This window comes from Ceratotherium simum, chromosome 14 (genome assembly GCF_057802395.1).
Source record: "Ceratotherium simum simum isolate JZ-2026a chromosome 14, ASM5780239v1, whole genome shotgun sequence".
Taxonomy (NCBI): Eukaryota; Metazoa; Chordata; class Mammalia; order Perissodactyla; family Rhinocerotidae; genus Ceratotherium; species Ceratotherium simum.
This window is the reverse complement of record NC_141913.1, coordinates 24,314,145-24,340,526: the sequence shown is the minus strand read 5'-3', so window position 1 is coordinate 24,340,526 and position 26,382 is coordinate 24,314,145. Positions and strand designations below refer to the sequence as shown.

General features: G+C 35.7%; 1 protein-coding gene across 1 annotated transcript in view; it reads right to left on the bottom strand.

Annotated features, from left to right (window-relative positions):
* Nucleotides 1–26,382, bottom strand: part of ASXL3 (ASXL transcriptional regulator 3) — a 129,155-nt gene that overhangs the window by 69,555 nt on the left and 33,218 nt on the right. The window contains exons 4-7 of the mRNA XM_087439117.1: nucleotides 24,602–24,723; nucleotides 15,296–15,413; nucleotides 14,226–14,345; nucleotides 3,648–3,811 (exon numbers count right to left, since the gene is read on the bottom strand). Coding sequence (XP_087295243.1) covers nucleotides 3,648–3,811; nucleotides 14,226–14,345; nucleotides 15,296–15,413; nucleotides 24,602–24,723 — 524 coding nt within the window. The remainder of the gene's footprint in view (nucleotides 1–3,647; nucleotides 3,812–14,225; nucleotides 14,346–15,295; nucleotides 15,414–24,601; nucleotides 24,724–26,382) is intronic.

Sequence of the window (26,382 nt, the reverse complement as noted above, 5' to 3'; positions counted from 1 at the left end):
AATGACAACTGGCACTGGCAAGGTAAATGGGAAACCTAGCTTTCCATATTTTAAAGATGTAATAATAGAATGAACCTCAGCTTCATATGGCCCAGAGTAGGAGGCCTTGTAGGGCTGATTCAGGGAGAAATTAGGCAGAAACCTGGGGTAGTCAAAGGAAGGAAACAAGAAAGCTGGGAATTTCAAATTTTGTAAAAATATTTGAAGACAAGCTTTCATACAAGTGAAACTCTTAGGTATTTCACATAATTATAGTATCTTCCACTGGCTCAAATAAATCTATGTAATCAGATTCACATTTCCATATCTTTTCTACTCATTCTGGCCCAGAAATGGTGGTGCTCATTCACATCTGGACTGAAACAGCAGCACAATTTCGGTAGCTGTTGTATCAAGTTGCCTGTCCCGGACTTTCTGCTAGGAGAGAGGGTTGAGCTCACCTCCAGCAGGGCAGAGAGAAAGACAGAGAGGGCTCTAAATTTTTTGTTATCAAATGCTGATAGGCCCACAGAGGCTTTCTGTCTTCCCGAGTCACCCTAGATAAGATCTCCAGTTGCCTTCTAGACCTTTTACAACCCCATCCCACAGGCAATCTGTCATTTATTCCTACTCATCTGGGTTGAAAATATGCCAGGAATTCAGTCCTTTCTTTTCATTTCCAAGGCCAATGCACAAGGTCAGACCCTTATCTCATATCTCAACTACTGGGATTGTCTCTAACCCAGTCGCCCTGGGCCTTATCTTTCTGCCTGTCCAATCCATCATTCACAGGGCTACCAGCTTCTAAGAGAAAATAAGGACTGAATTTTATTTATCCTTTGGATCATCTTCCACTCCCCTATGTCCAGGCACTAAAATAACTGTTTAAATTATTCTATGCTTGCCGTTTCTCATTTGAAAAAATCTCTCATGTTACCCACTGGTTTCAGAAAAAGTTCAAAGAGTTTAGTCTACAACCAGGTCATTGAGGTTGTAGACCATATTACCCTTCAGCACAGTATCCCACAGCTTTTACCCTGCAAGGTGTACCTATTGAACTACGGAATCTTCTGGAACACACAAGCATCAAGTTTTGTAAATGACATGCTCTCCCTCTGTAAAATTCACTTTCCCTTGGCTCTACTTACAAAACACCAATAGTCCTCAAGGTTCAACTAGAGTATCCTTTCCACCACAAAATCTTCTCCAATACTACTTTCAGATTAAAGTTCTTCATCCTCTTTGCCTTTAGAGGACTTTCTTTATAGTTTGACCTTTATTTTATTCTGCCTGATCTTACACTAAATTTGGTGTAGACATTATCTAGTTATTAGACTTCTTTCCCAGTAATGAGCAAAGTGTATTGTATTTCAGCATGAGGTTGTCTTTCTCCTCTGTTCTTCCTCCACAAGATTCATTCTTGTATCCTCTGTATTTAGAAAAGTGTATGTAGTACATAATACATGATCAGTAAATCTTTCTTGAATAAATAATTTCCAAATGGACTAAATTTTTGAGGACTAATTTGACTAATATTTCAGGACAGGTATTGTGACTTATTCATTTCTATTTCTCACAATGACTAGAAAAAACTCAGTAACAGAAACTGCTACATGTAGGTTGAATAAAATACATATGCCAAATCTTATTCCAGAAGCAGGAGATAGAATTGTAAACAAGATAAACCACACATATGCTGAAGTGGAGGAAATAGTTGTGTAGCTAAGAAAGCAACTCCCCTTTGCCCCCCAAAATAAAGTTTTTCCTAACGCCTGAACTCAATTCTCAGTCACACAAGCTTGAAACCCAAGAATCATCAGTGGCTTCTTCCTATACCTTGCTTCAAGTGTTATTTGACAAAATGTAAAATTGCCACCACTGGATGATTGATGATGATGATGATGATTGATTGATGATGATGATGATGATGATGATGATTGCATTATCCTTCTTCTCTAATTTCAATGCTATTCTCCAAATTCAAGCTCTCATTTTGCCTTTTTTGGAACAACTAAAATTGCTTTCTAACAACTCTTTCCACTCTCATGCTTCCCATCTCTAACATCTCCTTTCAGTAATGCCAGGATAATTTTCTTAAAAAGTAACAGTCTTATTATATTATATAGCTCTGCTCAAAAGCCCTCAATGGCTTTTGCACTGCAAACACAGGGAGAACACTGTTCAGACTCTTTAGCCTGATACTTAAGAAATATTCCAAAATTGACTTCCAATTTGTCCTTCCAGACTCATTTGCACTCTTCTTCCTATAATCCAGACTCCCACAAAATTAGCTTTCGATTTTGTATCTTTGAACGTTTCACTTGGTATATTTCCATTTATTTTATTCAAATTCTGCCTATATCTCAAGCCCAATTCAAGAATCTTAAATTTGTCTCTGATTTTTCCCTTCTGCATATGAAAGCTCAATATACTTTGTGCTTTTGCCCCCAAGTTTACCTATCTCTATCTCATATTTTGATTATTCACAAATACAGCTCATGTATCCAACTAGAGTATATTTAATCATTGATTCAATAAACATATAATAGGCACTTACTGACTTTCCATTATTCCAAAGCACCTAAAACATATCATATTCATAGTAAATATTAAACAAATTTTTGTGGGATGAAGGCAAACTCCAAATCAAACAAAATTGTACCCAAAATAATATTTTTCTAAATATGAACAATAATCTACACCAAAGAGATACATCAGAATGGGAGAAAACTGTAGCTCATCAAATTTTAAGGTAAGTTAGTAGAAAACAGAATCAAATAAAAAGCTAAGAAAATTTATTCAAAGTAATATGGAAATATTGAATCAATTTTGCCCATTTCAATTTATGGATGTACCTATCATTTTGAGATGCAAATTCATGAACACATACACATTATGTCCATCAGCTGGAAACTATATACAGTGTGAAAATTTATTGAAATGAGAATCACAAGGAAATGTTTCCTAGTCACCATTTAATAATTTTTGTGAAATCTAATAAAAGTTTATGTGATGAAATCTTTTTTTCCTTTTCTTTTCTAAGGAAACAACTTTAGAAGATGATTGATGCCTGCTATTATGGGTCTATATTTGTATTCCCTTATTTTAGAAGCTTTTCAAAAATACAAAAATACACTTAAAGCATTTCTAGTTATACTAAAAAAAAGATAAAAGGTGATTATTTATAGGCAATCATATTCATGATGATAGACTCTCAGAAGGCAACTGCAAACATAAATTTTAAATGCTTTTTGGAAAGAGTTGAGAATAAAAACATTTACATAATTTCTTAGAAACTCTGGCTTTTTATTGCTGCACTCCAATATTCCCTCTGGGTAATGGAGCAGCTACTTCAAAGATTTATTTGGTAATGGAATGTTTGATTTCTTTGTTTTCCCTCTCCAATGTGAGTAGGTCTGTTGTTTTCACTCTACAGCAATGTGCTGTACTTTAAAATTTGAATTGGCTCACTACTGATAATAAAAAATGGTTCTGTTTTGGCAGATTAAACAAATACACCAATGCTAGCAATAAGTATGTAAATTACACAAATATATTATATTATCATAAATGGTCCATCCATATACCAGTCATCTTCAATAACAGACCTGCCACTTCATAATAATATAACTAGTGACAAATATTAAATGTCTAAAACTTCTACTTACCTGCCTATCCACTTCCGGGAGCAAAAGCAGGAGGTATTGTTGAAAATGCTGAGGTAAGGAAGCAAACGTATGTTTGTTTATTAATGCCCTCAAGTTAGTGTTGACAAGAATAGATCCTGGGGTTTCTATGTCAATGTCCTCAGCTTTGGTCCATTTCAAGTGTCCTGTAATAAACAAGCAAGAAGCATGAATTTACTATAGACCGGGAAAAACACACATGTGTATACATACATATGTTTATAGTGAACATATATATATTCAATAATACGTTTAATACTATCTCTTTTAAAAATGATATTTTAGAAGGAAATCTCCAAAGCTTCTTTGTGTTTCTGTCTTGTCTTAGTTGTCTTTAATTTTCATAATGTATACTTAACTCAACATCACCTATCTTTCTAACTCAAAGTAGCACCAGGTCTAATAAAGAAGTGTTTTAATTATGATCCTCCAATTAATCAGAATTTCCAAAGAATTTGAGAGCATAAATGGTAACAACTACAGTTTTTGTAGATTCTATAAGACCTAGGATCAATGACAAGAATAATAACAGTGCTGTTATTTTAACAGAGATAATGATAGCACTGGGGGCTGATAGCTGTGTGCTCCCCACATGTCAGAAAGAGCACTAATCGCTGGATTATTTCAGAAGATTCCTATTCAAGGTATTTTGAGGGTAATACTTTGAAAAGTAATCCTTTACAAAAATATTAGCTGCAAGGTCTGAAATACCAATATGCTTTGAAGGATAATCCTACAACTCAAGGCACTCTGACCTCCAACAGAAGGCTGCATTTAGAGTTCACAACTTGAAAGTATGACACACAAAAAAACAATCATAAGGGATTATGTATGGGACAGTCAGCTGATGCATCAACCAGAATAGTTACCACTCTTGGTTACTTGAGCTAAGAGAACCACTTGAATGTGATTTTAATAGACTATGCTTTAAATCAAGGGTCTGCAAATTATGGCCCATGAGCTATATCCAGTCCAATGCCTGTTTTGGTAAATAAAGTCTTACTGGAACACAGTCATGACCAATTGTTTAGAAACTGTCTAGGTATGCCTTTGCACTACAATGCAGAGTTGCATAGTTGTGACAGAAATCATATGACCTCCAAAGCCTACAGTATTTACTCTCTGGCCCCAAGAGAAAAAATTTCTGGTCCTTGTTTTAAATAATCAGAGACAAAAGAGGAAATAAAAACCATTATGAAAAAACAGGACAGTCTGATTAAAAAAAATAGGCAAATTTGAAACAGAACCAGATGGAACTTCTAAAAATGAAAACTTAGTTTTTAAAAAAATTTTAAAAATATTCAATAGACATAGCACAGGAAAGAATTATTGAATCAAATTAAAATATAGAGTTGATGAAAATATTTAGAATGCAGCATAAAAAATGATCAGTCAAAAAACAGAATAGAGACGAAATACAGGGAATGGAATAAGCAGTCAGGATGCACATCTATGGGAATTTCGGAATGAAAAACACAGCAGGTGGCAGAGAGGCAATATTTACAGAGCTAATGGAAATTTTCAGAATTGAAAAAATGGCAAGAGTCCTCAGATAAAGCAATATCGAAATCTCAGGAAGGATAAATACCCATTCCTCCATCTAATGTGTTGAAATCGCAAAACATCAAAAATAAAAATAATATCTTAAAACAACTTTGAACAAAAATAGATTACCTCCAAGGGATGACAATAAGATAAAGAAACCTTATCATCAATAAATAACAGATGATAGTGGAATATCCTCAAAGGTTCAAGAGAAAATAAGTGTCAATCTAGAATTTCATTAATAACAAAGTCTCTTATGATAGCAATGACACAAGAACATTTTCAGTATCCAAAATGGAAACTCTATCCCTTACAGAATCTTGCTGAAATAACCAATAGTGGAGGTTCTTAATAAATAAAGAAATTAAATCAAAGAAGGAATGAGTGGGTTACAGAAGCAATGGTAAACTAAAAGACTAACAGACATGACTAACACCAAATAAACATGAACAGTGAAAAATAATACAGATAACTAATGAGAGTTAAAACAAAGTGGAAATAAAATAGACAATAACTGCATGCAAGATGGGAAGGTGTAATGAAATGAGAGCACTATTAAAATCTGGCATTGTTTGGGAACAAGAGAGATACAGACTAGTTCTTTACTTTGTTAAAACTCTATAGGTAGCCATTGGAAGAAATGAAAAAGACTCATAACTTCCCAGTAAATGCATGGAAGGAAAACTCAATCAACCAAATGGAAGGTATAAAAGGAGAAACAATTTTTAAAAATTAAGTCCAACACAATCAAAATAAATATAAATGGATTTTCATATTAGATTTAAAAAGTAACACAATCTAATTATATGCTGCTTACAAGAGATATACTTAAAATAAAAATCACATGGAATAGATGAAAATGAGGAGATAAACTAAAAAGTATTAGGTAAACGTTCAAAACAACAAAAAAAGCAATACAACAATATTAACATCAGATAAGACAAAGGTAAAAAGTCTTTTTGGGCATGAGAAAGATCATTCCTTAAGTGTAAAAGGAATAATTCACTGGGAAAATATAATGCCTTAAGCCTGAACCCATTTAAACAGCATAGTATTCAAAATTTAAAACTGAGAGAATTAAAAAGAAAAATTGGCATTACACAATGCTAGTGGGAAGGCTTAACATATTTTACCAGAAATTGAGATATCAGACAAAAAACTTGTCTTAAGAATACAGATGACTTGAACAACTCAATAATCAATCTTGAACCAATGAATTTAACATAGGGCACTGCTCTGAGCCCTTCAGAGAAAGCAATTTTTTGATAGTACTCAAGGAACAGTAAAAAACAAACACAAAAAAAACTGAGCACTGAGTCTCAACAATTACTGAAGAATAATATAAAACATCATCTCTCTGTCAACAAAGAAATAAAATTAGGTATCAATAACAGAAACATAGCAACTCTCCAATTCTCCCACACCCATTATATATTTGGACATTCAAAAGCACACTTCTAAGTATTTCATAAGTTAAAGAAAAAAAATTGTAATGGAAATTACAAAATATCTGGATTCTAAATGACAATGCCAAAATTTGTAAAATGCAGCTCAACTGGTTTTAAAGGTAAATTGTCATATTAGAGAATGGAAAAAATATTGAAAATTCAAAGATTAAGTGTACAAATCAAGAAGTTTTTATAAATGAACTATAGAATAAAAACTTGAGAAAGAAGGAAGGAAAGATCGTAGGAATAAGAGTAGACATTCATGAAATAGAAAAGAAGGACAATGAAGACCATCAACAACAAAAAAAGTTGTTTTTCTTTTTATTACACTAATAAAATAGGTATACCTCTAGTGAGAGATGACGTGAATCAATAGGAATAGGAATGAAAGTTAGGCACACAATTTGAGATATTGGATACATTTACAAAGTAGATATAATTAAAAAGAGCTTTTAAAAAGCATAATATAATACTATGACTTTAGCCTATATCTTTGAAGACAGATAAACTATTTTAAGTTTATAAAATTTCAAATTTAACTTAGAATAGAAAACTTGAATAACCTTGTAAAAACTTTTAAAAAATGAATAGGCAACCCCCCTGCCCTAAATACACATAAAGCACATATTATAAACAGCTGTAAAGATGAATTTTACTAACACATCAAGGAAGTCTCCCATCACTTCATGTTATACGTATTCCAGTGAATAGGTAAATAAAGAAAACTCTTCAATTCACTTTATGAAGTTAATATAAGCTTTATTCCAAAATAAAGACAAAGAAGGATAATATAAGAAAAAAAAATTATCAGCCAATCTCACAAACAGAAAAAAGTACAAAAGTTGTATCTATTTTTTTTTAAATCTAAAGCAAATCTGACAAACTCCTAACATTTGTTGAGTCAAGGTGATGGATATATAGACGTCTGCTTTATTAGCATCTGTATTTTTCTATATGTTTGAAGTATTTCACAACAGAAAAAAAAAATAGACCACAAGAAGAGAATTAGAAAGAAGCTTCTTTTCTCAGCAGCGGCGGCAAAGGCAAAACCTAGGGACAGAAATGTTGAAAAATGTAAGAAAGAAACTTGTTTAATTCTTATTTATGGCCTAAATATTCTCAATATGAATATGAGTTGAGGTCATTTACCAAGAATGTCTTTGGGAGGGAGTACTGGGGAAATGAGACAATTGTAAAATTTAGAAACGTGTTTTGGACAATGTGAAAAGTAGGCCTTATCCTGTTGATTACTATTTGGTATGTTTCAAAATCTTTAAGACTATCATAGAAAAAAGAAGATTCAGAGAGGTACACAGTCTTTTATAACAAAGTCAAAAGAAGATTTATTTCAAAGATGTCCATCTAAGCAAAAATATGTTTTATAATTTTGGAACAAAGACACAGCAGATGAACCCACCACTCAGTTTGTTGACACACATGATGTTTAATTCCACTTTAATTATCCTTACACACTTACTCTTAATTGGCTTAAGAACAATCCAATTATATCTGATGGTCTCATCTTGTTAAAGCTGGTACCTCATCTCCCTACAGTATCCAGAGGAAGACAAAGATGCAGTCATTTTAGCATCTAATTCCCGGACCCTAGAGAGTGTAAAGTAGTTAAGGTCGAGAGAAGGAGGGAAGAGAAGCGACAATTGCCAAACCGTCACAGTGAGAGTCGATGCTACATAAGACGACACTAGGCTGGACCTCACGATAAAAATCACGAGGAATGTGTCCAATCAGGGTCAGGGAAATTCTCTATTATTTTGACCAGAGGGAGTTCGAAGACCACCAATCTGAGCAAAGGCTGCTGACTCCGGAGCACGTGCTGATGGGTGGGTAGTCTACTGACTTAAAGACTCATATTTCCCAGAAGGGAACTCACCCAGGATTTATGCATAAAGTGAGCACACACAGAGAAAGAGACACACTCACACGAGGGAAGGAGCACACCCTCTGGAGCAAGAGGCAGACCAGGGCCTTTTGTTACAAAGAGGGACTACCCAAAGAAAAACAGGAAGAGTTCAAAATGAGAGCGTTCTTCCTTGTCTCACAGAAATTGGAATGACTCTGAAAGAGGTCAGAGAAGAAAAGCAGGCTTTCAAAAAGTCTAAGGGAGAAAAAAATTTATCAGAGGACAAAATCTAATCATCTATAACATGAGTCCATGTAGTCTTCACAAATGAAGAAATAGTGTAAAAAGTCTATCAGGGAGCATGGAACCCATTAAAATATACTGTCGGGGTTAAAGAACTATGGGGATTCTAGTTACAAAATAGAATATAAATGTTATCAACCTGTTTAAAAAATAATATAACTAATAAAAACATGTAGGTAGGAGAGACACTAAGTATAATTATTCCCCATCCTTTATAATATATTGTCTGAAGTTGAATGAGTAGTTAAAAAGATAACCACTTTTATTTCAGTTTTTCATATTTTAATATCTTGGGAGAGAACTTTTAGATATGAATATATCTTGTGGCAATGTTTAGCAATTTTGTTTTTTGGTTTTACTTCTGTTCTTTTTTATTCTTCAGCCTAAAATTAATTAAGTTTAGTACCTTTAATTAAAATGTTATAATACAGTTTTTCTAAGATGATCTTTGCCTATGGTACACATTAAGAGATGTCAAATAATGTTTATAAAACATTGGGAAAATTATTTTGGATGATAGGATTTAGGGTATTATAAAAATTCTATTTTTATTTTTCTGCATTAATTTACTTCAAAAGTATGTAACATTTTATGAAACCAGCAAAGTTGTAATTCTTTATAACAAAAAGATTAAACCAAATAAAATATATTGGAATGAATCCCAGAAGTTGGGCTTAGTGCAGACATTTATTAAAAACCCCTCAGAGACATCCATTAGAAGCTTCTTTGTTTAGCAAGCACTTTTTAAACTCCTACTGTGTGATTGGGTAGGAAAAAGCATAATTAAAAACTGGTTTAGGTCAATGACCCCTAATTCAAGGAACTTACATTTTAGTTAGGGAAAGATGTGAGAAATTAATACAAAACAATTAGTAAGGAAGAATATCATTAAATAATTTTTAATCTATCCTCTAAGTGCCCTGAAGATGGTGAAATGATAACGTACCAAGGCTATCACAGAAAACTCCATAGGGGAGGTTTTAAAGGAGCTTCATCCTTTGCTAAGACAAGGAGGGAGGATATCAAAACAACTGATTACACAAGAAAAACATATACTTCAAATCCCATTTTAAGCTGTCACCTACCTTTCATCTCACTGGATGTGGTTTCTACTGCCTGATTTGGTAGTCTAATATTTACTGTAATAATAAATTTCAAGACTTATGATAATAAAAGAGCTTTTGTGGATATTGTTATTATTTGTTTTTAGGCATATCAGAACAATGTTTTCTACCATGCATGATTTAGAAAAGGGAGAGGGACCAACAAGGTTTTGTTTGTTTTTTAAATATAACATCATCACGGAAATACTCTTTAGATCCATCAATTTTTTTCAACTGTGTTCACTCACCCCATGTTACCATGTCTATTCAATCAGAGCTTAATCAAAAAAAACAGTCTCATAATTTTCATATATAACCCTGGCTAAGAACAAACAAACAAAACAAAACAAAACAAAACAACTTCGTCTAAAGTAGTGGGTTCCTATGTTGAGTGATAAATTTCTCATAAGAATTTCAAGATCACCATCAAAACTAGAATGACTGAGGGATGTTGTAGCTCAATATTTTTTTTATTGTATGCTCCTAACCCTCTCCAGGGAAACTGGGCATATGAAGGGAACTGAGGAGGTCTGTGGTGGGTCCTGTACGAAGAGTCCTCCGGGAAATACACTGGGGTCCATTGTGCCTTGGGCTACATGCATGCGATTCCAAGACCCAGGTGAAACCTATACCTTGAATAGGGTGAATATCCCGCAGTTTGACAAATTAAGTAATTACCAGAGACCAAAAAGAAGCACTCAGGGGACAATCAGGAGTATTTTATATCCCGTTACGGAAACCTCACAGCAAGGATGAAAATTTAGACTTATACCCAAAAGTCTGATTTTGACTGGATTTAGTTTTAGAATTACCAATTTAAATTAGAACAAACTTATAGCATTTGTTTTAATTCAGAATGGTTTCAACAGGTTAGGACTTACATACAGTTACCTCTACCTAGAGATGGCAAAGAAGGTTAAAACCACATTTCAGAAACTGTATGAATTAGATGTCTGACTCTGGTGGCAGAAACAGATGAGGGAAAACCAGCTTTCTCTGTCTGGCTGGCTACAGGATGTTGGATGGGATCATCTTTCTTTGCACTAGTTCTGCAGCTATACATTGGTTCAACAAGGAATGACCTTCCCCAGGAGCACAGGATCATTTTTATTCAAGAGTATATAAGCAGCTGTGCTACTATGCTGAAACCTATACGATGCCTTATTTATCCAGACAAACTTATTGGCCCATTCAGTTACTTATAAATTAATTCAAAACTTAGCACCTATGAAACAAGAGGGATACAAAGGACTACAAAGATGGCCGAGTGCCCATCAACAGATGAATGGATAAAGAAGATGTGGTATATATAGACAATGGAGTACTACTCAGCCATAAAAACAAAGACAAAATTGTGCCATTTGCGACAACACGGATGGACCTTGAGGGTACTATGCTAAGTGAAATAAGTCAGACAGAGAAAGAAAAATAATGTATGATTTCACTCATATATGGAAGATAAACAAACAAATACATAGATAAGGAGAACTGACTGGTGGTGACCAGAGGAGAAGTGGGTGGGGGGAGGGTGAAAGGGGCAAAGGGGAACATATGTATGGTGATGGATAAAAACTAGACAATTGGTGGTGAATGCAATGCAGTCCACATAGAAACTGAAATATAATAACGTACACCTGAAATTTACACAATGTTATAAGCCAGTATGACCTCAATAAAATAATTTAAAAAAAAAAAAGATGGACAGGAAGGTCACTATTCCCAAGGAATTAAGAACTTAATGGCAAAGAGGGGAGAGCAAAATGTATATAAATATGCCTTACAGAGTACTAACTACCATCCTGATTCTAAAATGCTTCACAACATATAGAATCTTTTAGTCTGTAAGATTCCTAAGGTCACAGAACATCAAAAACATTACTTTCTAAAAGAGATGTGGGTTACTGTCTGGTGATGTTCGCATTTAAGGCTCTTTCTTTCACGTTTTATCCCTTTTCATTTTACAGTACCTGGCATATATTGGAGGCTTAATAAGTATCACTGACTTCATCTGCACAAAATAAGCATTGCACTCAGCCGCTTGTTAGGTTAGTCAGTCACAGTTCCTCCCAGTAATCACCTTCAGTTTATTTTTGACAGATTTTTGTCTTAATTGATTTATTTTAAATCCCACCCTCTTCCGCCATCTGTTTGATTTTACAGGATCAGCCAGGAAATCTTATAGTTGCTAGCTCTCCTTCGAGGTGTAATTAGCGTACCTGCATTTTAACACGTATGGTTGACTTATCATGTCAAGAGTGCTGTGTTGCTCCTCAGGGGTGCCTACAGGTCTCCAATATGGGCTAGGCTAGATGATCTGACATTCAGACCATATCCAAGGTCAACAGTTTAGACTTCGGAGCTAGTTATGCATTGACTTGTATCTTAGCTGTGCCATTTATGGTCAACCTCCTTAAACCTCTGGGGCTCAGTTTCTTCAACTGTAAAATGGAAATCATTCTACTGTACATAACTGAAGTGAGGACTAAATGAGATAACTTACGTCAAAACACTTAGACCATCACATTAAATACGGGCAGTGAATATGATTTCACTTCTCCATTCCTTCATTAAAGTAGCTTCATTATTTTTACTATTTTGTAGTCTAAAAGAAAGCAGGTTAAAAAGAACATGGTGGTCTCCTTTATCATCATTTTAATTTGCTAACAAGTTGGCTGAAATACTCTTACTGTACAATTTTTACGATGTGAGTTTAGCGGCATGCAGGACTTCTAGGTAATAACAACCAGAACAAGAGATCCTGACTGAAGACCTGAGCACTGGAGAAGATCCTGACAACAGAGCACACTCTCTTGTTGACTTCCAGTCCTAAAGTGAGTTAAGTACATAAATGGGGAGGGCCCTGCGCCTTGAATTTTCTTAAAGTCATGATATGGTATTGACTTTCCTGAGGTTGGTAGCAGACCATTTTTAACTGAAGGTGACTGACTTTTAAATTACTTAAGGGTATCATAACATGGTATTTGGGGGGGGGTGTTTTTTTTTTTAGTACATTCTTTACATATCGCTCTCCCATTATAGTTTTCTATTCTAGAAGCTACTCATATTAAACTATTTACTTTACAACACTCAAAAGACTAGAAAAAAATATGTCAGTGTATATGTAAGTGTGGTTATATACAAACACACACTCATACATTTTGGGCTAGACAATAACTATAAATAATTTAGCCTTGGAAATGATGCAAAAGAGGTAATTATGCTATTTTTAAAGAATTGAAAACAAAAATAAATTCTGCCTTCCCAAAGATCTCTTATATAAATCCTCTTCAAAGACTTTTTATGAAAGTCTGTTCCCAGGATTTAGCAAAATGCCTGGTATATAGTAGGCAATCAGTAAATCTTTACTAATAAAAAATAAATAAATGGGTTAAAGTCTTGTTTGAATTTTACGAACAGATAAACTCTGCAAATAAGAATTACCCTAAATTGTCAAGAAAGTAAGTAGCAGAACCAGTAATAAAGTTCAGGTCAATAAATTTGTAGTTTCTACCAACCATTTTACAAAATGTTACAATGATCCAGGTCATTATCATTACCCTTACTCAGAGATGAAATAACTAAGAGAGAGAAATCAGACATCCAACAAGGCAGATTTGGTCAAGAATTAAAATGTTCAGCCTAGGATATGTTTATTTTCATCTTTTTAATTCTCATATTCCTTTTTCCCTGAATGCTGCCATTGAGGTCCTGATGAAAAGTTAGCCAGAAGGAAATCTTCAGAAGAAAACCTGGTGCTGACTTGCAAAACGCTTGGACTCTGTCTCCCACACTTCTCAGCAATTTTACACTATTTTTCAGACAAGCACTACTGAATAATTTCAAGCAGCACAGATGAAAAGGAAGGCAGAGTGGTTTTACTGCAGCAGACTCCAATGACAATGTACTCTCCAGTTCAATGAACTCTTCATAAAAGTTGCATTTTTTTCCCCAATACAGTATATTCCAATAAAGCGAAAACCAGTTGCAGGAACAAAACATTGCACATTAGATAGAATCATGACTTGGCAGATAATTACTTGAATACGTACATCATTTAAATCTCTTACCTGAGCCTCTGCTTCATCCAATATATCATTCACGAATTTAGCAACATGCTTAAGATCATTCTGTTGAAACTATGTTTCCTTATTTAGCACCCTTTTTGGTTAAGATACATTGAAAAGATTTTTAAACTTCCTTGTTTAACCATTAAAAAATTGTTCTGAGAATTTTCCACAATTTCATTCAAAAAGATATAAATCTCTAAAATGTGAAATGTCATAGTCTATTGAACACTTACCTAAACCAGACTTTTTTAATCGTTTTAAGTGCTGACTTGTTTGTTTTCCTGTGGGAGATTTTTGCCCATGTTTCATTTCTTTATCTGAACTGTCTGCTTCACCATTTTTAGATTCAGATCCTAAAAAAGGAAATAGTTATTATGTCATTATCTTCCTCTTGCTGTCCTTGAAAAGAAAAATCTAAAATAGTTTTAAAAACCGTAGATATAATCTCCTTTTCTAACAGTTAATACACTACCTTTGGCCACAGTCTGATTCCTCTACTGGATATAAAGAGAAAAGCCCAATAAATCAATCAAACAGAACAAAAAGCAAGAACAGACGGCCTAACAGAGAAGTCAAAAACACGTTCACTGATCTGATAGCTTTTACAAGAAACGTCAGATCTTTTGTAAAAATACACAAATAAGTTTCAGCAATACTATATCATTTAGAGACAATGCAAGACAGAGACAAAGAGATGAAGGAAGAGTGGCTTGAAAAGGAGAGACCATACCTTTATTAATAACTTTATGCTGAGGCAGGAATAGAAAATGCAAACATCAATTTATAATAAATACAATGGGACAAGGCTGATAAAGTGACAGAAGGTAAATTAGAAGAAAAGGTCAGGGCTGCACTGAGGTGAGAAGCATGTTGCCAGAACACAAAAACTAATAAAGGATTCCTGATTTTGCAGCAGAGGACTGAAAAACAAATTCACACTCACGGAAGAACTGCTTTTGATGGCATTACATATCAGCGTGTGGTCCACCATTAAAGTTCAACATTCAAACAAAGCCAAAGCAACAACAAAAACATCCACAAGAAGTACTACACAGTTTCCTAACACCTACTGACATCAGCGAATGAAGTCCTTTGATGATGAGCAAGCTGGTGCCTTTTTTTTTAACAGTGAAATATTCAAAATATATTTAAATCACTGAAAGAGTCAGAGGTATAAAAACATTAAATGAAACCTCAAGTGGAAATATTACTCAGTGTTAGAGAAAATTCATGACCTCTCTCTCAGTGAGGAAGTCTCCTCTGGGAAGGAACTGGCCAAGCACATGACATTTTAGCTTTTTACCTGAAGGCGAATCCGACTGCTCATCAGACACCTTTAATGGTGTCAAAACAACACGAGGAACAGTCTTGTTGACCATCATTGAGACTCCATTTCTTCTTTTCTGCTGCTGCCTCAAAGCCTACAAAACACGATAATAAAATATAACATAAAAATAAGCCAAAATGATTTTTCATATTTGAATTAAATGATCCAATTTGCCCATGATTAGACAGAACCTCTTAAGAGACAAATTCCACAGAGTCACTGATTTGTCAGGATTCTTAATAGTCACCTTCATGTCACTTTCCCTCAAAAGCATAAAATCAGGCTTTGGCAGAGTGTATTAACCTGAGACCATTTTCGGGATAATTATGAAAACAAAGCAGCACTTAAAGGTTTGTTTTACCTTAGCAGTGTGGCTTGAGAGCCCATGGAATTTGAAACCATGACTCCCAAGGAAAATAAATGTAAAATAAATGTTTCGAGACCAGGATAAAAATATACGTGTCTGCACTTTTCTGCAGGTGTGTCCTCTCCAGTGCACTGCTCAGTCAATCAAGTTAACACTGAGTGTCATCAGTATGTACAGCAGGTAAGGACTACAGTATTGATGCACTCACTCAGCCGTGGGGAGCGCCGCACAAAATCACTGAACATGGCAGGAATCATTTATTTCTGTGAAGGGAATCAGTCCTAATCTTGGAAACCTTGCAGCACTTGGCTTCTGTCTGCTTGACTTTGGGCATTAACCTTCAGAACACGAACATGACGGCGTTCTGGCAAATCCAGGAAAAAAACTGATACGAGAATAAATCTCTCCAAACGGGAGTGCTTGGTGTTTCATAAATGAATCAACCACAGTGATGATAATGTAATAAAAGACATTTAAAAGTTTTGAAATACAGCTTATCTCGCTGATCGATTTACGTGGAAAATTACCGGCAATAAAAAGGGTCTTAAGCACACAAAACTGAAAAGACATTAAATTCACAGTTATAGGAATGCTAAAACTCCTCCAAAGGTTAAAGGGCTGACCACAGAGAGTCTCAAACCTTTTTATTCCTGCTTTCTGTGTAACTTCTACCAATTTTATAACATCTCAGTTACTTGATTAATGTTCTTTGACGAAGAGTTGTCACAATCTCCCGAAATACTGCATTGACTCTGTATCTCCTTGCTGTCAAACGATGCCATTTTATTTGCAAAGGGTATTAGCTGAATGTCCAACTTGCTGATTGTAAGGTTTAGCAATCAAATAATTACAGAAGTGACAAATTAAATACCATTTAAATGAGAGGAGGCATATTCAGATGAGATTTAAAACCAGATGAGAAAGTAAATAGCTTGGGAAATCTATTACAAATGATACTGTTGCTAATGATAACATGAGACATCTTGCCTTCAATTCTTTTTTTTTTTTTGAGGGGGGTGAGGCGGGAGATTGGCCATGAGCTAATATCTGTTGTCAATCTTCTTCTTTTTGCTGAAGAAGATTGGCCCCGAGCTAACATCTATGCCCATCTTCCTCTATTTTGTATATGGGACGTCTGCCACAGCATGGCTTGATGAATGGTGTATAGATCTGCACCCGGGATCCAAACCTGCAGACACCAGGCCACTGCAGCAGAGAGTGCAAACTTAACCACTATGCCACCAGGCCAGCCTCTTTAATCCTTACATTTATTGAGCTTTTATAAAGTGCCAGGCACTGTGGGGGGACAAGAGATACAAAGATGAATAAAATGCCATCCTCCTCACCTTTACTTGCTGTTAATAATATATTTAATAAGAGAATGTGAGCTATAAAATATTTGAGACATTTACTCTTTCTTTCATCAAGGTGTGCACATAATTGCATAAATCTCTCTAGCTTGTGTAAGAACTCAAAGCACTCTATAGACACTAACCTATCAATCCAACAATAAAACAGAATGAGGCAACACAGTGCCATAAATTACAATTTAGCCCATCTCTGCCCACTGTGTAAGACTTCACAAAATAATAAAACCTGTACAAAGAGCAATACATTATAGATTTCAACTATTCCACTTGGCAATCTTATTAGGCATTTTAAAAATATTCATTTTATGTCCGAGTGGGGACATGTATTTTGGAAAACCTTGGTTAAGAAAAAAAGAGGTGAAATAATAAGAGGCCTAGAAGCTGGAATCATGAAGTCAAAGATGGCATGCCTCTTTATGGCATTTGTGGTAAATAATAATTAAAGTAACGAAAATTTGTCCTCAATTTTTAGAGCTGAGAAGACTCTACTATAGAAAAATTAGTAGTTGGACAAAAAGAAACCATGACAGTAATACTATAATAAAAAAAATAAAAATCCATAGCTATGTTGAATTTTAAAGAGTCAAGGTGGAGCCAAGGGAGGAATAAGGGAATGCAAATCAATATTGAGCCCATTTCAATGACTTTTTCGTGAACATGTATTTCCTACTCAGAAATCTGAACAATATTTTTTTTTCTTTGTGAGGAAGATCAGCCCTGAGCTAACATCCATGCCAATCCTCCTCTTTTTGCTGAGGAAGACTGGCCCTGAGCTAACATCCGTGCCCATCTTCCTCTACTTTATGTGGGACGCGGCCTCAGCATGGCCGGACAAGCGGTGCTTCGGTGCGCGCCTGGGATCCGAACCCAGGCCGCCAGCAGTGGAGCGCACGCACTTAACCGCTACACCACGGGGCCGGCCCCCTGCACAATATTTCTGAATACAATATTTTTTAAAATACTAAAATGCAACACCATGTGCCTGTAGGTGACCAAAACTAAATGCTCACCATATAAGAAACATGACTATTTTAAGTATATTAAAAACATACATACTTTTTTGTGTTACCTCTGAAAAATAAGCATTATATTTGACCCCAAATAACATTTCTAGGGGCAAATAAGCAAAAATTGGGAAGTCTTTGTTTACTATGACGCTAGTCACAGTAGTACAGCAGCAGGCTACTAGTTAAACTGAGGAGTATCCGAGTTCAGCTATCAGAAGGGGGATCTTGATTGCCTCTACTAGATCCATAAACATTTTAGGCTGAGTCATTTTAGGTTACCTTGAAGATTCCAATTCACTTTCTAGAGAGTGGGATTTATTTGACTCGACACTGGGAACACCCTCCAAGCAGATCAGAACGTGGACGGAGAGGGAACAACAATGCTGACTCAATTGAGATGTCTGGGATAGTTTCGGCTGGCTCCAAACAAGAGAATTCTTGCACTTGTCGTGTCCACAAGGCAGGTCCTGTAGTGATTCCTGCCTTAGAGTGATGCCTGGTCTCTCCTTGTGGGGAATGCATTCTACCAATAAATAAGCTAGCTATTCATAGGTTTTTTGGTTATGTAATCATATTTCTGCAACTACGTGCACATCTACCACTCACACATGTGCTGCGTGTCTCCCCACAATCCCCTGAAAAACGCACAACGCTTTTTGGACCAGGCTGGCATAAGACAATGACGGGGGGGAGGGGAGTGACAATGGCCAAAGTGAGTGGGAACAACATACTCCACTGGAGGGGGCAGTAATGACTCAAGAGAAGCAACACAAATGGATTTTTAGGTGAGTTTTCCTGTTTTTGAACAATGTGCCAGGCACAACAAAGATGACTGTGAACCAAATTCAGCCTAAGGGCACCAATCTTTGAGACCTACTAAACACCATTCCCAATGCTCCTCACCTCCCCAAATAAATGAGCCTGACCACTGCCCAGGAAAGGTATTAAAATCCCCCTCTCCTAACATGCTGACCTGCAGAGGAATGCGGGCTGCCGCAGAGCCATCTTAATGACTCCGTGTGATGCAACGGTTAAGGGTGAGGTTATAGAGTCAGAGAAAGACTTAACTAACTAGCTGAGTGATGCTGGATAAATTACTTTGGTAAATTTCCCATAAAACAGAGACAATAGTGGTGGTAAGATGTTTTAAATAGGGAATCCACAGAGCTCTTATTTTATATAGGCTGTTAGGATGGTCAATGGCCATCTAGCCTTCCCTCAGTAAGTCCTTTGAGGCTGTGTCTAACTCTTCTCTTCAAAACAGAGTACAGTGGTATCCCATTGTCTTCAACTTTGAGCTTTAGCTAAAATTTCAAGAGAACAAGAAAAAAAAAAAAAAGAAAAGAAAATTCCTATTTTATATTATATCAGAAATATAATAGAAGTTAAATGCAATTTAACTTATAATTATCTAAGTTTGGGTATCCGACAGTCTGCAAAATATAAATCCATGTATAGATTAAGAGAACAGGATTAAGAGGGCCATTTTAGATGGTCGTGGAAGGTTTGCTCTGCACAAAGGTACACTGAAAGGGGAGCTTTCTGTTGTCGTGACAACTTGGGGCAAGGGCAACTTTTTCTATTCTACACCAAAGGTCTTAATTACTCAGTGGTGGCCTTGTTGATCAATCTATAATGTGGTTTTATTTTGACATTGATATTAGATAACAAGTCTCACTATATTAGTCTAGATTCATTTTAGGAGGATGCTATCCACGAAGCACCTCCAACCACTCAAGCCTTAGCTGTACATTAGGATGTTAATGGACAATCTTATTGAACAACTTTAAATCCTGTAATTTCAAATCCACAAAGAAGCAATATCAAAACCTAAATAAACAAGTAGATGGCAAGTGTGAATTCAGTCCACTAAGAAGAAATGTAACTTCAAGGTGCCCACATTATAGTGTCCTCATGCCCAACTACACAGAGTACACTGGACTTGCCAAGTTTAGTACTTTCAGGTACCATTCAGTATAAAAGAAGTTTACAGGCTTAAACTTGGAAATAAACCTACTTTTTAAAGGAAACAAACATGACAGAGCTAAACCAATCTAGGGCAAGTAAAGATCATATCATACATCAATTACAATTCTGGCTTCAAGCAAAGAGAAAGAAATCAAAAGACAGTGACTGAGCATGCTTTCCTCTAGAGATGTATCACAATATTCTCTTTTAAAAAGAGACAACAAACCTTTAGATAAACATTTTATTTTTTAAACAGAAAGCTTGTCAGATAAAGCTTGTCTAAAAATACAGAACAGTTCTCATTTGTACCCTAAGGAAAAATACAATACAACTTAAAATCAGAGGCTTTTGTTAACTTGGAATTTACATAAACAAGTAATGTCTGCTTTATTTTAACAGAGAAACACCACCAACAACATAACTTAAGAATGCAGTGCTGGCCCCGTGGCTTAGCGGTTAAGTGCACGCGCTCTGCTACTGGCGGCCCGGGTTCGGATCCCGGGCGCGCATCAACGCACCGCTTCTCCGGCCATGCTGAGGCCGCGTCCCACATACAGCAACTAGAAGGATGTGCAACTATGACATACAACTATCTACTGGGGCTTTGGGGGAAAAAAGGAGGAGGATTGGCATTAGATGTTAGCTCAGGGCCGGTCTTCCTCAGCAAAAAGAGGAGGATTGGCATGGATGTTAGCTCAGGGCTGATCTTCCTCATAAAAAAAAAAAAAATGCATTGAATGCAATAAGCCCTTCACTGAAAACTCTGAAAATATCCCATGCTGTGAATGCTAAAATAATTAGAAATACACACATACAAAACAGCTGCCTGTGGCAGGCACCAACAACTTGCATTGTTGCTAGTGGCTAAATCTCAACGCCCACGTTCAAAAACTGCTATCATGCAACATGACCTTTGGAATTTCACAGTATTGGTCAAACATACAAAGCTAAAGAAAAATACCAAGAATACATCTGCTTTGCAATATGAAGAGGGAAAAGGATCTGCAACTTTATGAATAAATTCTACCTCCCTAAATAAATAATGAAGGAAGGCAAATAAACCAACAGGAACAAGATAGAGAGGTTCTGTTCTCCACCATGTTACTCCCATCACAACAGACCTCATCTTTCTTTAATCTTTCATCTGATTCTGCTGTTTAAAAACTTCCAAAATTTAATCTTTCTAAATTTTCCTTCCTTAAAATTCAAAATCTAATCATTTCATACTTTTTAGGATCATTATAACTAAAACAACAAGGCAGAAAGAAGACAGGGAACAAGGTAATACTTAGCAATCTGCTACTCTCCAGAGACTTCTGAATATGCTTATTCAGAAAAAAAAATACTGAAATAACAATACATTATTCACACAATTACACCCAACATATGATGTTAACTAATGTTCTGATGATTAGAAAGTAAAAGGGACCCAAATATTTGGGAGCAATGACTCTATGTCAATAGCCAAGGGGCATTATAGCCTTCATATCGTCCAGTCTATAATTACACTGCAATCAACAGTACTATGAAGTAAAAAAACTCACTCTCCATAGCAACGTGCTTCAGGTGGGGGTAGGGTGGGGACTTCAGATCTGGGAAATTACGTCTGGCTTATTTTGCATGGAGGTTTGTTTTAAATTATTATTTTTCACTATTCTTATCTTATAAAGCTACTGGGTTTTTTGTTTCTGTTTTTTTCACCTACTTCTGTCTAAGAATCTACACTGGCCCATGTATAGTTGAACTACAAAATCTCTACTGACTCAGAATATACTTCTAGTAAAATGATAAAAGAGCTAATATACTTGAATGCCTACCATTAACACGTGCTGATACTAAACATAAGCAGCCTGTGTTGGAAAGAATATTCTTAATGACTATGCCGTACTGCTTTCCTTACACTAAACAAATATTCAAGAATGTAAATTTCCTTGGATAATGTCAAAAATTCATCTATCCTATTAGATACCATATGCTGAAAGGGAGTATTAGTTAAGAGGGCAGAATCTGAAACTATGATTTGGAGTTCAAATGTCATCTCCAAGATTTACTCACTGGACAATCTTGGGCAAGTTATCTAACCTGTCTGGGCCTTAGTTTCCTCATTTGAAAAATGGGGATACTAATACATACTTTAAAGGATTTGTATAAGGATTAAATGGCATAGTACGTGTAAAATGCCCAAAGTATAATGTCTAGAATTCAGAAAAGTAAAAATAAAAAATTATTAGGGTCATTCAGGTGGCTCTACATTCATGAGATTATGATTTGTGCATATTTATATACACACAAAAGATATATTCAAAAACACAGAACACACATATATGGATATATATGGATATATACACTTACAAAGAACTCTACATGGTCACAGTCATTCAACTATCCAAAAGAAAAGAAAGCTGCAGATTTGCTGAGGCTGCTACAATTTAAAATGCCGCATGTTCAGTCAATTTTTGAAATGCTGTCTTAAGAAATTCAGCAATTACAGGGAATTTGGGCAAAATTCTGCAAAGAACAGCTTTTCTTCTAAATGTATGTCCAATATGAATTTTACTATTAATCAAACATTAGCATATCTGCTATATATGGTGCTTAATTTGTTACTTGGTTATACAACAGGAAGTTTTAAGAAATTAATAAATAGCTCTTTCAGGACATTAAGAAGCTTACAGGACAGGTTTCTTAAAACAAGGCTTAGATCCTAAGCAAGCAGGTGGCACTTCCCATGAACACACGCTCTATAACAAAACACAACCAAAAAACCACTAACTCAAAGTTGTGTGATGTTTTAGTAATCGTAAAAAATGTTCATATGATATGAAAGCAAAATGAAGAAAGCAAAAAATAATGAGATATAACAATACAGAGACTTGAATCTGTATCTTCACATTCCCACAGAGGCAGATTTCACGGAGTGCACGTTTTCTAAATCACCGCTCTTTCACAAGTAGGAGTTTCGTTTATGATCACATCCATCTTTCTTAAATGCCGTGACTACCAGTATCCAGTTCTGTACCTTTTGTTCTATCCTGGTTAGTACTTTATTACCTGCATCCTATTTGCCACCTGACTAAGCCTTTTCCCAGGCTTCCCTACCATCATCCATCCTTTATTTCATCAATGAAAAGGGAATCTCAACACTGAATTCAGTTTTGTTTTCTGGCATCTAAAACATTTCACGAGAACAATGATACAAATAGCAAGCTCGGCAAAGCCTGCCCTACGTAAGACGAAACACTGTCACTACCTTAACTGTAATACCAATGAATGCAAATACTGTAATTTCCATAATTAATACAGAAAAAAGTAACATAATTTAGTACAAAAATGTTAAGTTTCTTTCCTAAGTTTCCTTATTTGAAGTAGAGGGGAAGTAGGTGGAGACATTTTAAGTCTAGGAGATGGAATGTGAATATTAAGAAGTTTTACAGATTGGTGGGGTTTAAAAAAATTTTTAACTTTATTTAAAAACATGGTTTCTCTTTGCTTGTTATAAATATACCACTAGAATGATACCTCTATTCCTAGACTTGGTATGCGTCAGCAACAGGTAAGGTGGAGGGGTTGTCACAGAAGGATCAAAATAAACATAAGAGGAAAGCAGTTACACCTGGAAAACCGTGAATTCAGGGTTAAATTTGTAAGCCTCCCATTTATTGACATGGTTAGTGTTACCATCGTGCAAAGTTCTCATCTAACCATAGCATCTTGTCCTTTCTTCTCTGCACAATTCAGCATTTGCCAAAGTGGCAGCAGTAGCTAACATTTATTGAGTGATGATTATGGGCTAGACACTCACTCCACCACATGCTTTCAAGGTATCACCTCACTTACTTCTCAGATCACTCCCATGTGAAGGGTACTAATATTTTCCACATTTTCTAGAGAAGGAATTTGAGATTCAGAGAAGAAAAGTAGCTTGCCCAGAGTCACACAGTGAGTAGCAAGGATTGAAACCAGGGTATGTCAGAGTCCAGAAACCAACCTTATAAGCATTACCACCCGCCACCATCTCTGGACAAGGACACACAAGTCAAGACTGCTTATGTAATATCGGGATGAAACTGCAAAGTTAACCTCCATCCAGCACCAATTAACACTCACCGATGGGTATTCTAGATATAAGTAAGCCACGATTACTGTTTTTCTTATTTGTAACTTAACGCATCTCAGTAATGAGAAGAAATTATCTGTTTACTTTTTATCTCAACTATTAGGTAAAAAGCACCATAAACAGAGACATTATTTTCAAAATATGCAATGCATTTATTAACCCAATATGTTTACTATAAATCAGACACAAAAAAATCTTAATACAAGTTTTTGTTTCCAAGCACATTTTCTCAAGCACATTTTCTATTCTACATCAAAGTTCGCAGCCAAGCCTCTCCTAGTTTTTAGCACAGGTTAAAATTAGTATATCGAATATTATGGAAGTGGTTAAATTTAGGACCTCTCTATTGCTTTCTGATTGCTATGTTCTTATTTATTTTACTTTCTCCACATAAAACCCACTACCTTAAGCAGGTAGAACTGAAGGAAAAAGAACAAATGCCAGCTATCTTACCTGTTTAAGAGCCTTTTTGGTGTGTTGCTGAAAGGAAGACACTAACTTGCTTTGCACTGCTGTGTTAGTAAGGCTTGAATCTCGAGTGGAAGATGCTTCATCAGTTACCTGCTTCGCACAAACTAGAAACAGAGAAAGATAATGATATTACTAATTTGAATTCCTTTTTTTATATCCACTGTAATTAACTCACTTGGAGCTTTTCTCCAGTTGAAAATGGATGCCTAAAATAAAGCAAAATAGCACAGCTAAAAGAAGACTATCTAGATTTGAAAGAAGGGATCATTTAATAACTGTGTGGCCACAGTCACATTTAACCTCTGTAAGCGCTTCTGTTTCCTTACCCACTAATTGATGATAATTTCTATGTCATAGGGCTATTGTATGGACATAAAAAAGAACACAGTATCTGCCTCAAGAGGTGGGAGTCAGTAGATACTTTGAGAATCTGAATGTGGAGATTGGGCATTCTGAAGAAACAATCTAAATTAATGAAATTGTTTTAAATCTACCAACCTCAGAAGTATTAACGATTCTTCTATTTAACAGCCTTCCTCCCATAAAATCTATAGCCTACTGGGGTATGTTTATCATCTCCTAAGTGTCAAGTCACATAGCATGGAGGAGGAAAAATGAAATCCAAGATGCTCGGTGTCAATTTAAGACAATTATTTTCAGGAAAACCATGCCCTCTGCAGGTTACAATATAACATGCCTAATTTTACTAGAGTCAAGCTTTCCTGTTGCCTAGTCTACACAAGACGTTTTCTTTGAAAAGACTGCCTTGTAGAAGAACCCATGTCTTGCTGACATGAGTAACCAAAGGGGCCACGTTCACCTGCTGCTCTATGAAACCTGTGCCGGAGCTAGAACCCTTCTCTCAGTTCCTGAAACATTCCACCGAAGAGACCAGGTTTAACACTAGAGTGACCCTGGCAGATGTAGGCCCTGTTCTGTGCACAGCAGAGGAGAAAGAGTTATTTGGAAAACCAAAGTGAGGAAGCACTATGATTAGTGGCAGAATGGAGGCATATGTCAAAGGCAGGAGGCAAGAGGAAGTTAGAAGAAAATAACTTGAGAACATATTGTAAAAGCTCAAAATATGACTTTTTAAGGTCACCAGGGTTAATGCTAATCCAAGAAAATTTTCCAAGGAACAGTAACTCAGGAGGATTCTGACCTAAGTTTTAAAGGAAGATGGAGGAGTAAAAATTATTCTTGTCAAAAATGGAAGCATATGCACATGCACAGTGTGGAGAACACTCAAGCTGCTTTAGATACCCTCAAGTACATATTTCCTAGAAATGATACTGTGGTACATGAAAGAGAATGTTTGGAAAAAAGAATTAATCAACTTTTGTTTTAATACAGAAAGTGATCAGCAAGATTCAATGCACAAGTTTTGGAAGATAAAATAATTGTTAGTTATTAATGTCAGGTGCTTTACAAATGTGATCTCACTTCATACTCACAGCTTCCTTGCAAGATGAAAAGGTATTATCTCCATATTGGAGAGAGAAAATTAGAGCTCAGAAAGGCTCAATAACTTGCCCATGGTCACAAAGCCAATGAAACAACAGAGCTGGGATCCAAGGCCACACCCATAATTTTCCACTTAAAATATTTGGCCTTCAAGCCAAGAACTGATGCGGAAAATTCAATATCTAAAGAAGTTTAATGTACTTGCATCATGTTGGAAGTACTGAAACAGGAAGTTACTAAGGGCACGGGGAACAAGTCATTTAGCCCCTGACGTGGGAAAATTGAGAACTGTGGGTGAG